This window comes from Athene noctua, chromosome 3 (genome assembly GCF_965140245.1).
Source record: "Athene noctua chromosome 3, bAthNoc1.hap1.1, whole genome shotgun sequence".
NCBI classification, from domain to species: Eukaryota; Metazoa; Chordata; class Aves; order Strigiformes; family Strigidae; genus Athene; species Athene noctua.
The window spans coordinates 36354550-36368857 of record NC_134039.1 but is presented as its reverse complement, the minus strand read 5'-3'; the positions used below and the strand labels follow the sequence as shown (position 1 = coordinate 36368857).

The 14308-nt window shown below is 39.8% G+C and overlaps 1 protein-coding gene across 3 annotated transcripts in view; it reads right to left on the bottom strand.

Annotated features, from left to right (window-relative positions):
- FGD6 (FYVE, RhoGEF and PH domain containing 6) overlaps positions 1-14308 on the bottom strand; it is a 75096-nt gene that overhangs the window by 52311 nt on the left and 8477 nt on the right. For 2 of the 3 annotated variants that reach the window (XR_012633400.1, XM_074902728.1), the window contains exon 2: positions 10597-13039. Coding sequence is in view for 2 of the 3 variants with exons in the window: in XM_074902728.1 (XP_074758829.1) it covers positions 10597-13039 (2443 nt within the window). In the remaining variant the exon portion in view is untranslated. Of the gene's footprint in view, positions 1-623; positions 650-9419; positions 9429-10596; positions 13040-14308 lie in introns of all 3 variants that reach the window. The other variant, XM_074902729.1, reaches the window with a different exon arrangement.

Genomic DNA, 14308 nt, shown 5'->3' with positions numbered 1-14308 from the left:
CTTGCTGCCTCCTGGGCAAAGGGCTGGCTCAGAGAGAGGCCAGGTGGGAATGCAGGGAGTTTGCTCCTGCCAAGAGATACACCAGGAATTGTCATCTTTGTCCCCGTCTTCACCCCTGGTGCTCCCAGCTCACACCTGGGTTTTCTCGGCAAGGAGTATATCACGAACACTGCCAAGAGCTGCCACCAATTTAGCCTGTTAGATCATGCCACTGGCATCTCCTTTAATACATGGCTGATCATGTTGCAAACTGCAACACCTGACTTGCTGGAACCAAGTTCTCCCTAGTGTTTACAGTCAGCAGCATTTAGTTTTTTAGTATTTCTTATCCTCAGGCCAAGACAGTACTTATTTCTTTCTTCCACAAGAAGAAAAAAAAAATTGACGCACATTCTAAGCAAAAAATAAGCAAGACATTTGTCATATGTGTTTCACACTTAATAAATTTTGTACTTTTTTTTAAGAAATCCATTCTGTCAGTCACCCTACTTCAGGCACACTATGATCAACAGAGTCATGCGCATCCTTTGTTGCATTATTTTTAAAGTGCAGTTTAAAAAGGGTGCAAACAGCTCTCAGATTATCTCCATATTTAGCTGCAATTTGAAAACACGAGCTCTCACGGCCAGAGGCACCCGAGGACCTCTCCCTGCAGGCAGCCTCCCATGCTCACAGGAGCAATCTACAGCAAGACCGTTTGTTGACAATTCCTCAGTTCCTTGGAAAGTTCAACATAAACACACAGACATACTTCAGATGTTTCCACACTCACCATGGAAAAGCCGCATTCAAAAAAAAGAAGAGGCCTCGGTTTTAAAAGTCTTCAAGAAAACCAGTGCTCCCAGTGGGCCAGCTCAGCTCCCAAGCAGCATGGCACTGCTGCCGTCGTGACAGGCAGGAGAGATGGTCGCACTGCCCTGCCTCTGCTGGGTGGCCCCAGAAAAAGTGCCAAAAGGACATATGCCAATGTCACAGAATATAATCCAAGAGGACACAAGGGAACAGTCTTGAGCATTGGTACTGGAAAGGGAAACTGCAGCAAAACCCAGGGATTTAAACTCTTGCCGTGAGACTTGTACAGGAGAAAGATTCACTGCATCAGTTCTTCCCTTCACCACCTAAAACTGTAAGGGATTACCTGCCTCCCAGGGTAGGCAAAGAGGGAAGTCTTTGCAGAATTTACAGCTTTTTGCCTTCCCTTATCATTAATTCTTGTTTCATAGGGAGACCTGCAGTGCTCATGGCCAAGAGTTTTGGAAAAAACTCCTGGCATGGAAGTGAGAAACAATATAAAGCAGAACCACCAAAATACAGCACTCATTTATAATCAGGACCTGCTATTCTAACTTCTCTCAATTCACAAAACAGACCCTAGTAGGAAAATGTTTATTGGGAGAGGATAGCATGATCAAAAGAAAAAGAACACTACTTTCCAGTCACACACACAAAAAAAGAAAAACCGTAACACAACTCCAACACACACTGAACAGATTTCTAGAAAACTGTAATAAAAATGTGACAAAATCTCAAACTGAATACATCAAATAGGAAAGGGAAAACTTAGACCAAATGAGAACAAAACCTCCTCTTTCAAACAAAATTGATTTTACCTTGCCAGACCTACCGTGACATCCCAATGTATAACTATTTCTGCTTCACTAAAAGCAGAACTAATGCAAGGTCCCAAAATACCTTCTGTATTAATTTATCATTATTTTTATGATTATTGGGTGACTTTGTCCCTGAAATCAGGGTTGTAATACCTCTCTTCAAAAAGTTGCTCATTCAATTTAAAAATAATGCACAACTTATTCCAGTCCATTTTTTTACTTGTCAGATACCTAGAGGATGACAAAAGAGAGCTAATGTAGCAGAGTACTCAAAAGGTACTGACTTAGTTTTAAAATATTTTATAATTCTTAAACACATGACTGTCTGCATGCATGGGAGCTGATGCAGGTTCCTGGGTAGTCTGCTGGAAAACAGACAATGAAATAGTTTGGTTGAGGCCAACACAGACTAGCTGTAAAGAATAACTGAGCGGCTTGCAAGATTGGACTTGTGCTCTCTCTTCCTCTGATCTTTAGCACTGATTAGAAAAAGAATGGGATTTAGACACTTTTTGCCTAAACTTTTCAGCTCATCTCAAAATCAGTACAGAACATCTGACCCCAGGAACACCGGGGGGGGGGGACGGGACACACGACACGACACGGACACAGGGACGACGACACAGGGGGGGGGACGGGGACAACCCAAAAACCCAACAAACCAAAACTGAACTCTGTAGTTGAGATCACTGAGCCATAAGCCTCAGGTTGTAGCTATCAAAATGGCAGTTTTGATAAAACCTCATTTATTTACATACATCTTAGATACTTTTTAGTCCACTTCTGCTCGAGTGGAGCAGTTTCTCGTAAGCACAAAGATGTTTTAAGGAAAAATTAAAACTTGTGTAAACTTACTGTTTTTAAAAGAAACTTCTTGGATTGTAGCATTTAAAATAAAACCGGCATTCCTTAACCTAAATTCTGTCTAAAATATTGAAACAACATAGTTGCATAGTTTTGTAAGTCTATTTGTTAAAACATCTTTAACTGGATCAAATATAAACATTGAGTAAATGAGGCACATTAATATCACTGCTGGCGTTTAAATAAAAACTTAATACTTTGATTGCTTCCTTTCAACATTTATTTTATGCCCAAAATAACTTCCAGTTTTACATATACAATTACATTAGACCTTGCTGCAGTTAAAATACCACTATGCAAACAAGAGTATCACAGAGCTTCACCAACAGATTTCCTAAGCCAATGCTGAAAATAACCCACAGGAAAAGGCTGTTGTTGAGCATATAAATGGGTCTTTCCTCAATTCTCATGTCACATTTGACTCTCCATTCTACATCTGAGATACTCTCTGGAGCTACATGTTGTTAACCTGCAATTAAACCACAGTTGACAACTGGAGACAGAGCACGTGTGTTGGAGGTGGGGAAGAAAAGCCAACATCCAGTGACAAATATGCAACATTAACTTCTCTTCCTCCATCTTAAGGAAAAGGAAATACATATGAAGAATGCCAAAATTAGAAAAACAAAACAAAACAAAACAAAAACATGGAGTAAAAGAGGAAAGAAAAAGACAAAGCATTGGTGATTAATTTATTGAAGTGTGTCACTGCATCTCTCTTAGCCCCAGGAGTAGGAGTTGTAAAAGCTCTATCCACCTTGAACAAAATAGCCTCTTGGAGTGTAAAACAATTTAACTTAACATGTAGGTAGTGTAAGGCATGCTGTTTTGCAGAATAAAGCGACTATAGATTTTTGTTACTGGCGCAAGGACATGGACGTGAAGAATTTGAGGGTATGTGCTGTATGAATCTTTCTGATCACTCTCAATCTATATTTAGGCATTGTTAGTGACTGCAAGACAATATGCATACTGGGATTATTGACATGCTGTCTTCCTGTTTTAACAAGATGTTGTCTGTCTTGTGTGGTAAATAGTATGGAGGCCTTAATAAAAAGAAAAGGGGGAATTGTGGGTGCATATGCTGGGTTGTGAACCTTCTGCGTCACTGACAATGTAAAAGTATCATCAGCATTTGGGTTAGAAGATAAATGACGTCTAAATTAATTACATTTGTGTTAGAAGACTAACGGCATCTAGATTAACGATGGCCAAAAGCAAAAGAATTTGTGCTTGTGAGGGAAGAAACAGGTAAGAAGGGATTCCTTAAAGTAACAAAGCAGAAACTTATCTTCCGGCTGCACGCAGTTAGTAGTCCTTATTGAAAATGCTGAGAGGAACTAGTTTTTGAAATGAGCATGCGCTAGAGCAACGCACGGATTTGCTGTTATTTTTAGAATGTACAAGAATATATAAGGACTTGTTTTTCTAATAAACTTCGGAGCTTGACTGTTAACCATATTGGTGTGTGTCTTGTCTCACAACCTCGTCCTGCAAATAAAGGGTTCCCTGCAACAAAAGTTCATGACACCTGAGTTCCAGTTATCCTGTTTATGGAAAGCAAACTAAAGGACATAGGGTTTCTATGCGCTGCTTTGCTTACTTCAGGCTCTCCTGCATACCACTAAGCCACCCTTCAGCTGAAAGCAAGAGCTGACATGCTGAGCTGAGGCAACGTCACCGGGAGGAAGGACGAGGACATCCTTGTATTGTACTGGGAGATCAATGGGAACAGCACAGTTAGGACATTTTTGCCATCTCTGCTGAGCACTTCTTTGGTAGGAAACAAAGGATAGCACAGTTTACCCTCAAAATGTCTCTTCTAATGCACATGGACTGCACGTGCTCCAAGGTTAACATGATGCAATTTTCTAGACTGCACAAGACTGACAAAAGTAACCACCAAACCTTTTGGAGAGCAGCAGAGGGATCTGCACAGCAGCTGGGCAGTGCAACCCAGCAGTGCCTGCCTCATCACCACTGTCAGCTTGCTCCCTCTCTCATACTCACAAACATGCCCAGCCCCGAACTTAAACCACATCTGTTTTTCTGTAGCACTTGTACTACCATCTGATAAACTGGAAATCTGTCATTATTGCACCTCCAGCTCTGTTAAAAGTTTCCCTCTGTGCTGTGTTCATGCCAACCTGCTTCACCCACCTCTTTCTTTTACCAAAATCAATAGGGAGCTTGAAAAGAGGGCTGAAAGAAATACCAAAGACAAAAATTCTCTTTCATGACAACAGTTGTTTCCATTTCATAAGACTTTTCAAGACTGGACTGTATACTAGAATAATGGATTTGGTATTAGAAAAATGTAGTTCTCCAACTCCTTTCTCTCTCTAATTGGAGAGAGAAAGCATCAGAGCTCAGAATCTTTCTCAACATCAAAACAGATTAAATCAGCACATCTCAAACACATTTGGATGAGAATGTGTCAAGATTCTTTTAAAGCAAGGAAGTTCCTATTTATTCCGATATAAAAAATTGGGGTGGGGGGATTGGTATACTTCTCCCAGATTGCTTTAGATTTAGACATTTCCCAGAGTGCATATATTCATATTATTCTTACAACAGATAAATTTTATTTCAGGTTGTACAGCAGACTAAACTGTAAAGGTGTATGACCAAAAGCCACTCGAATACTAAGGAAAACTCCTTCTGTTACTGGAAAAGCAGACCATGGAGACAATGACTTGCATAACGTTTCTTGCAAGGGAAGAAAAGAAAACCCCAAACACCCCATATGCTTTCCTGAGGAAAAAGTTCACTGCAAGTCTTTCATGTAGTTTCACATGCTACTCTAGTAGTATAAAATAATTAACTTTACACAACAAAACAGAATAATTCCAGACCCAAGATCAGTGATTCAACTAACTGTGCAGAAAAAGAAGGAGCTCCTTGAGCAGCTTACAGCCTCAGGGTGAGGGTCCCACCATCTACATGCACCCAATTCCTTCCCAAAGTCCTTGTGTTAGAACATCAATATTCCCAAACAACAGTACTACCACTTCTCACCAATATTTCCACTTCTCACTGATTTGGACCCTGATTAGACATCCCTAACTTCATTAAAGAATTTGTTTCTTCATAGTCTGTAAAAGCAAAACATGAGAAGTCAGCAAAACACGAGAAGTCAGCAAAACACAATACTCCTTATGCCCAGTTGCCAAGAACTGCTTTGTCCATTCCCTGCTCCCAAACACCAGAGCTGGGACTGCCAGATACGCTTTGCATCCAGCCTTGCGGGGGACGGGAAGTGGAGATCTAAGCCATCTGACTCACTCTTACTGACAAGCCCTCAGAGCTGGCAGAAGCCTACCAGCTGCAAAACGTGGACGTGAGAAAGCAAGGTAGAGAGGGGAAAAGAAAAAGGCAGGCTCAAGTAAGCAGAATACAAAAAGTCAGTGCTAACACATGACCGAAGATAATGAAGCCTGATAGGGAACCTACACAGCATATTACCAAAGCTATTCCATTAAAATCTGAGGTACAACTGCAGACAAAGAATTTAACATACAACTAAGGGTGGCAGAAGCCAGCTAGAAGCAGAGGGGGAGATCAGAAGACAGGGTGACTGCAGAGCTGATGGAGGAAAAGGAACCTGCCTTCTTCAGATCAGAAATTAACCCATTATCATCTTTAAGAAGGAGATGAAATCCACATACCTGGCCTCTACTTATCAGGAAATTATATCCTCCAATAAAATTCAGTAAAAAGAAAAAATTATTTTTTAATGTATAACAACTTCAATATCTAAAATATATTTTGTGCATTCGAATTTCAGCACAACTGTTTGGAATCTGCTTTCAAATGCTACTTAGACCCTGCAGCACTTTATTAATTCAGTGTTTCTCTTGAAATGTTTTTGAATGAGAATTTTGCAATTGCCTCCCCTAATGTAGCTAAACCGTAAACACCACCACATTTATCTGGTGCAATACCACTCATAAGAAGCATGTCTCAACCCCAACAAAGTTCAGTACATCAAAAAGGAATATGTATCAAAGCAAAGTGCTTAACCACACAGCTTTCAATACTAAATTCAATATTCCAGGAAGGCTTTCATGGACACTTAATTGACCTCTGGGGACTCAGTCACCAAAGCAGAATTTAATCCGGAAAACTAAACTTACATTTTTCATTGAGATGCTCATTTCTAGAAAAGCAATGGATTATTCTAAATCAGCAGGGGTGGGAAAAATAGGAAGCGGTATTTACTTAAACCAACATTATGATCTCAAAGGATTGTTGTCGAATGATACTCCCCACCCCAGCCTTTTCCAAAGAAAAAATCCTAGCCAGAAACATGACACAGCTATAAAACTTGTCAAAATCAATTAGCAGTCGTGTACATTTGCAGCATCTGAAGGAACGCTGTCAAAAGTAGCCAGTAAACACAGTATGCTATTCCCTGAAGGGTGAAGGAGCAGACTTGCTCAACCTGAAGTGCAACGCTCTTGCCTAGAACAAAGTAACAAATACCAAAAGGAAGCCCACAAGATCCAGAAGTTTCCGTTTTCTGTGGCATGACAAATGTCCTAAGGCACATTCATTGTTCCTTTGCATGTTTAGATGACTGGACAAGTGTAGACTCAATTTTACTTTCAATTTTAAGGAAGATTTTGCTGTCCTCCTCAGAATAAAGGTTTGTTACTAAAAAGAGGATAAGAAATGCATAAATATTTCTCATTGAATAGGAGGTTTTAAAGAAATGGTGTTACTTGAAAACAGAACTGTTACAACCATTGGTCTCTGACAACATTAAATTGAAATGTGGTGGTACCAGCAGCACTGACTTTTCACCTCACTTTTCAGGCCTGAACCAGTCATTTCTTAAAAAAACAAACCCAAAGAGCTGCTTTCCCTGTTGTTATCTGCAACTGGATAATGATATTTAAAACTTCTTTTACATTTAACAGTACATTTTCTATCCCAGAGCAGCTATTGTTCACTCACTTTGTTTACAGAGTCCTCATAATAACACATTCAAATTAATTATCCCTTTTAAACTGGTAGTCAAACAGGTGGACTAGTACAAAATAAACAGTCCTTAAAAACTGTTTCAAGAAATTTCTTTTTTCTATAGTGGAAACAAAGCGTGGATTCTCTGCTCCCAAGGTATTGTCATTACTTCCTGAGAACATTCCCCTGAACTATGTAACACAAACAAAACCCAGCAGTCTGCCATCAGTAGCGCCTGTCCCACCTCAGTGGTTCACACACTGTATCAGGACCCTGGTTCTCTTCCTTTCAAAGCCAAGCCCACCTTCAGCTGAAGGGAGGCTGACATCAATGCAAAAATCAAGCGGTAAGTGACAACTGATACCCCCCATTACCCAGGCCCGCCATTTGCATTTAAATCCCTGTGGGGAAGCCCAAGCAAATAAAAATATCTGAATTTAATAAGACGTATGAAGTTAGGATTAGTGTCAGAAGCTATTACCATTCTCCATTAAAGCATACTGGTTTCATGAGATGGGATTAGCAGGAAATTTCTCAGTAACACCAAAGCACTGGGTACATAATGAAAATTTTATTTCTTCCTCCAGAAAAAAAAATGTAGTATGAGGTAAAGACACCACTGAAATTTTTTGGTAATGGCAAGCCTGGCATTCAGACTTAATATACTTCATATACGCTATTATGACTAGAAGTGTAGGCAATTGGTCTGTGAATTTCTCAGAACAATAATCTCATTTGTATGTTGGCTTTAATCATAAAATAATTTGCTTTGAGATCTCCATTACCAGTGCATTACAAGAGTTTTATGTGCCATAATCTATAAAAAAAGAGCTAAGTGCGTGTTCTGACAGGCTGGGGAAAACGCAAGCCGTAATTATTTCAGTAACATCAGCACTGTTTCTCTAACCAGTTTTATAATGCCACCCAGCCCAGGAAATGATAAAAGGCTCTTAAAGAACTATGCGTAAAAGGTAAGATGATATTGATAAAGAAGCTTCAAAGGATTTGAGATAACAATGGATGGGAAAACTGGAAAAGCTTCCTGCCTAGCTCTGTCTGGGTGGAGACCCTTACACCTCTCAAGCCAGAGTCAAGATGAATACCTGTACCTTCTTCTCCAGCAGCTGATCCGGATCAGAAGACCATTGCCCCATTGTGTCCCTTTTTTCTCCTAGGGATTCCTTTGATCCCTAAGATCTACTGCAGTAACTGCATGCATTAATTGTTTCCTAAGGTAGATTCTCACTATGTAATTTAGTTTAAAATAAACACTTACATAAAGGGCTCTGGCTATGGTTTTCTATGTATGCTTTTTAAAGAAAAACACAACACAAGCCCAGTTATGTCAAGAACATCCAGCTTAGGAAGCAGCTACATGTGCAGATGTGCCAAGGTGCAAGAGATCACTTAAACCCTTAAAACACCATTGGCACTGGAGAAGGTTTGTGTGGAGAGGGAATAACTATACATCTCATGCACTCAGCCAGGTAAGAAAACTACAGAATTTCACTCAAGGAGCAACTCCAGTCTCAATGTCTACCATGCTTCATACAGCAAAACTGTCCTGTTCTTTTCGTAAAACAAACATTCACCTGGATCCAGAACTACAACGCAAACCAAAATAAATCACATAAACACATAATATATTCTTGTTTAAGTTTGGTGTCATCCTTCTTAGGTAAACCAAATCAAGCTAATACCAAGAGAGTGTGGTCAAAACCCCTGAAAGATACCTGAAGATTAGATTTAAACAAAAAGCATACACTCAGTCAGGAATTTAAGGTATACCAAAGACAAAACCAAGAAACATCCTACTGTAAACAAGAAAAATACTCAACAACGACATAAATAAATACACCAATACCAAGCACATAACTAGATATCCTACTTCCCATGATCAGGCTTCATGCTTTCCATCAAACAGTCCAATGTTGAGAATATCAACTCCAAAAACAATTAACACAGGATGCTACTTAAAACATATGTCTTCTCCTATGCAAGAGGACATGCTCCCCTCAAGAATGGCCAGCTATCAGACTCTTTGGAGCAAGTGTTTGCTACACACACATCCAAGATGAAATGAAGCTTAGTGAAAAATGAAGTTAAATGTGACTATCTATAAGCTAGCTCATTTATTCTTGTCATTATGCATATATTCTCAACAGTATAAAGAAGTTTGAGGGGGACTATGAGATATACAGGCTGCATATTTCATGCAAACCCTTATTGCTGGTTTGAGATAAAATCTTTGGGATCTGAAAGACAACTGATTAGCTGAAGTTAAATTGTACCCTACTGGGTCAAAACAATGCTTCACCTGTTACTACACTCTGACAGACACAGTAAGTGATGCTATTTAGGGAGAACATGAGCCTGGCCACTCTTCCCATCATCCACAGCCATAGTATTACAGATACTAAAAGATCTGTTCCTGCCTATTCTATTTAGCATCTGTTTTGGAAATATCTATGAATTGGTCCAATCCCTTTTTCAATCTGCTGATATTATCTGTCTCCACCATCTCTTGAGATGATGAAACACAGCAGCAACCTGCAGAGCCACCAAACCCCATCTTTCAGTAATATTCGGTGTGAGTCGCACAGAATTCGTGCACTGCTACTGCCTTTACTGGGAGATGCAGAAGACTCACTACATTCAGGGAGAGGCCCTATCTTTTGTTATACCTGAAAAGCTTTCAAGACCTGATGAAGGATTTGCATACTCAGAAGCTTGTCTGCTTTTCCCAGCTCTATCTGCTATCTAAAAATATATTTCCCCTTCTAACCTAGCAACTACGCATTCTATGGACACATTCAAGTTCATCCTGAGACTGTGGTAAGGTTCATTCCTCCTCGTTTTAAGTATTCTTGCATACAAATACATGACTGAATCTGATTTGCTTTGATTAAATCTGGAAAAGCACACAGGTTAGTTTCCCAGATGTTGATCCTCTATGAGGAATAACTAGCTTACTCTTCCTCTTGACTCTTTACCAAGTGCAAACAGTTTTCAAAACACCAAAAGCATATAGAAAGATATGCAGCAACGACTGTCCTGTTGACAATTTCAGAAAGGGATACATCCTCTCATGTCATCATCTAAACATGTTTACAGCCAACAATGGAGCTGTTTAACTTCCTTTTTCTCATTATTTTACCTGCCAAGTCTCAAATGCCTGCTTGTAGCTTCACAAGGCTCCTCAACCTCATAGAAGCCAGGGGTCTGGTCTTCCACGCTGCCAGAGTTATGCCATTCAAAACAGAGATTCCTCCCAGCACCCATAGCAAAAGGCAAGTTCTCATACTCAGGTATTTCCTCATAGTGACGCACGTTCTCGTACTCTGGAGCACAAGTGGTGGTTACAGAATTCAAACGCATTTGTGACAAATCCTCTCCCAAAAGTACATGACCATCTAAAGATCCCAGCCTTTGGTTATTTCGCATCTCAGGTTGACTTCTGTTTCTCTGCCTCTTCTTCTGTAATGCCGGACTACTTATTTCTATGGAATGCGCCTTAGCAGATTTAGCTTTCCTTTCATTGCCTACAGATGCTATATTCTGGTTGTTACCACCTCCATATCCATCCCTGGTGGAAAGGTTGACAATAGCACTATCCATTGACTGGCTGCCTTTAGACAGAAATTTTTGGAAGTCGCTTTTCATTAAGCAAACCGACAGTTTCATGTTGAGAAACTTTTTCAAGCTGTTTTTCTTCTGATGGTCTTTGCAAGGCTTGTCTGTCCTATCCATGTCCACAGAAGAGAGAGATTTGGCCCTAGGCTTTGTGACAACAGTCAAGTGGTTGAAGTTGGTGGCAACGTTAGCAGTTTTTAATGATTCACAATTTCCTGAAAATGGAAGAATAGGATGAGGTAACTTCCAGATGGGTTTCTCAGAAGAACGTTTGGGAATGTCACAGGATGACAGTACACCTTGCTCCTTGGCTGGTGGATGCATGAAGTGAGATCCTTCCAGAACGCTGTTCGATTTGTCCTCACTGGAGGTGTAAGAACTTTTTTCCACAAGTTCTGCTGATGCAGCTTTTTTCAGCAGGCCAGCAGCTGGAAGGCTGTGTCTCTGTGGTTTCTTAGGAATGATTTTTGGAGAACTTTCATCCTTTATTTTAACTTCTTTATCTTCCAATTTTTGTGGGGAAACATGGAGGCTAATGGAAGCAGATGAGTGCTGACTGCTAGTTAATTTAAGTTGCTTTGGCAAGCTCATGGACAAAGTATCACACCTAATGAAGTTAGTCCTTCTGTCCACAGCATCTAGCATACTGGTATCATCTGTCATCTCATCCATGGAGTTAACTAAGTTATGGTCTGCATCTAAAGAACATTTACCACTTTCCACCATATCAGAAGTTCTGTGTGACAACTGAGGCAAAAGATTTTGTGAAGTTGACTCTTCCACAGAAGGTTCTTTCACGTGATCCATTTTGTCTGCAATGTTTTGAGTTACCTCACATTTTTCAGGATGAAGCACTTCTGCATTATTATTATTATAACATACACTTTGACCAAGGATATTAATTTTTGCTGGCTTTTTAAAGCCTTGGTCCACAATCCCAAAGGAATCTTTCTCTGAATTAGATGGTTCCTTTGTTCCTTCTCCTGTGGTGTCTATGCCATCCTGACGGACTAGACATGCAGCACGTGCCTTTCTTGGCTTAGGGATAGGAAGCACTTTTGAGCTCAGGACTGAAGACATTTCAAAGGAGGCTATATCAGCATCTGCTTTCTTATCTATGTCACTTGAAAATGCACTATTGCTACTTAAATTTTCATTTTCCAGTATTTCCTGGTCTAATGGACAAGAGCAACTGTGGTTATTTTCAGTCAAACTAGGACAGATTTCAGACATCTTAAATTCATCAGCACCAAGCTTACCATCAGTATGTTGCTGCTTCCCTTCAGCTACCTCAGAAGACAATGAAGACTGTACAAGTTCCATAAACTCTATTTTAACGTCATTCTTGGAACCACTGCCATCCCCTTTGTCAAGTTTGTCTGCATACCTATGCCTCACAGGACTGCTGTTAGGAAACACACTATGAGTTAGAACATCCTTAAGTTTCTCTTCTAAAATGCTGGCTTTCAAAACCACTTGACTTCTACTTGCCAGTTTTTCACTGTGACTATCCTCCAGAGCTAGTGTATTTTTTTCACCAACTTTGATGTTCTCTAAGTTTTCAAAGTGCTCAAAAATGATCTGAGTTTTACAGGTGTTCTCCCCATTTCCAAGCTTATGAAGGCATTCAAATTTGCAAGATGAAACTGGTAGAATATACGCTGTGTTACCAGCACTCCCTTCTGAGGCTTCATTTTTATAGTTCAAGTGGTCTAGTGTTTGAGAAGAATCTCCCCTGTGTTCCTCAAAGCTTTTTGTGCTTTTTCGTGTAGATGACGGAGGTTTAACTTCTGGAACAGATGAGCTCTTGAGAACCTTTGGTTTCGGTGCAATTGCTGGCTTGGTTTTCCTTGCTGCTTGTATAACACCAGAAAGTACAACATCGGGCTTTGGTGCAACAGGTGGAGGTGCTGCCTTGTGTCCTACCACAAATTTTGGTTTGGGGGCCACTGGCGGCTTCTTAATTTCTAGGAAGGATAGAAAACAAAGACTTTAGTCACCATCAGCCCACAGAACAACTTCACCTACACCACAGTATTATTAGAAGTTTTGTGACATTTAAATCATGTGATCTACAAGATCTCGATGTGTGTGTGTGTATATTTTTCTCTTAAAAGCATGCCTCCCTTCCCTACCACCGCTTTTTTACTAGGTGCCTTTCTTTGTTTTAACAGGGACAAACAAGGAGTGGTAGGAAAAGTCTTCAAGGGTAACTTGTTTGTTAAAAAACAGTTTAACTTCATGAAAGTGCACGTCCTTGCTCAGATGCTAAAGTATGATGCTAATAAAACCAGAGCAGATTAGCCTGGTCTTGCAGTTGGAACTATTATAATACTGTTTAAAAATGGTACAAATATGTTAAGTGCCTCATATATAATAAGCCATGAAGATAACAAAACAGCTAGGGTAACTACCATGACAGTCCAGTCCCTTCCCCTACCACCTTGGAAACATGTAGCCTACAATTCCCCTTTCCCTTCCTCTTCTTTTCACACAATATTGAGATGGATCACTGCACCAGCTGTAAAGCTGGCATGTCATTACCATCAGTTGAGTTAAATGAGTCTGTGGTGTGATGTTAATGCAATAATTTGTGGTAAATCAGTAGTTTTCTACTGTAAAAGTAAAATACTGTTTCTGTGCATCTTAGAATATTACTCTTCCCAACATGGCACTGTCTAACCTGGAAACAGTCACCACTGCTATGACTTATGACCTGCTTGACAGCACAATATGACAAACCCTGGGGAGAGTGGGCAGCAGGAAAAGGAGCACACAGGGAACTTGGAAGATTATGGAGTTTTGACCATGTTGTTGGCTTTGGGTGGCTTTGGAGTTTTTTGTTTGTTTTGTGGTTGTTGGGGGGGGGGGGGGGGTAAGGTATGTCTGAAACATTTTAATATTGTAGATCATTTATGACCAATTTATTTCCATGTGCTGCAATAATTTCAGATTTGAGTGCTTTGAGCGATTTTTGACATATGAAAACTGATTTATAAAGTAAACAAGTTTCTCATTCTGTTTTTTAATGTACTACCTCTGTATTTATTACCTTTATTTTTAATAATATTTTCATATACTTTCAGGAAGTCATACACATGTTAAATAAAACTCTCAAGAAAACATACTAATTAGTGTTTCAAATGCAAAAGGACTGTCTAATCCATTGATGTATTATTCCATTTGAACTGTGGATTTTGTGTTTGGTTGTTTTTTATCACTATCATTATTATAGA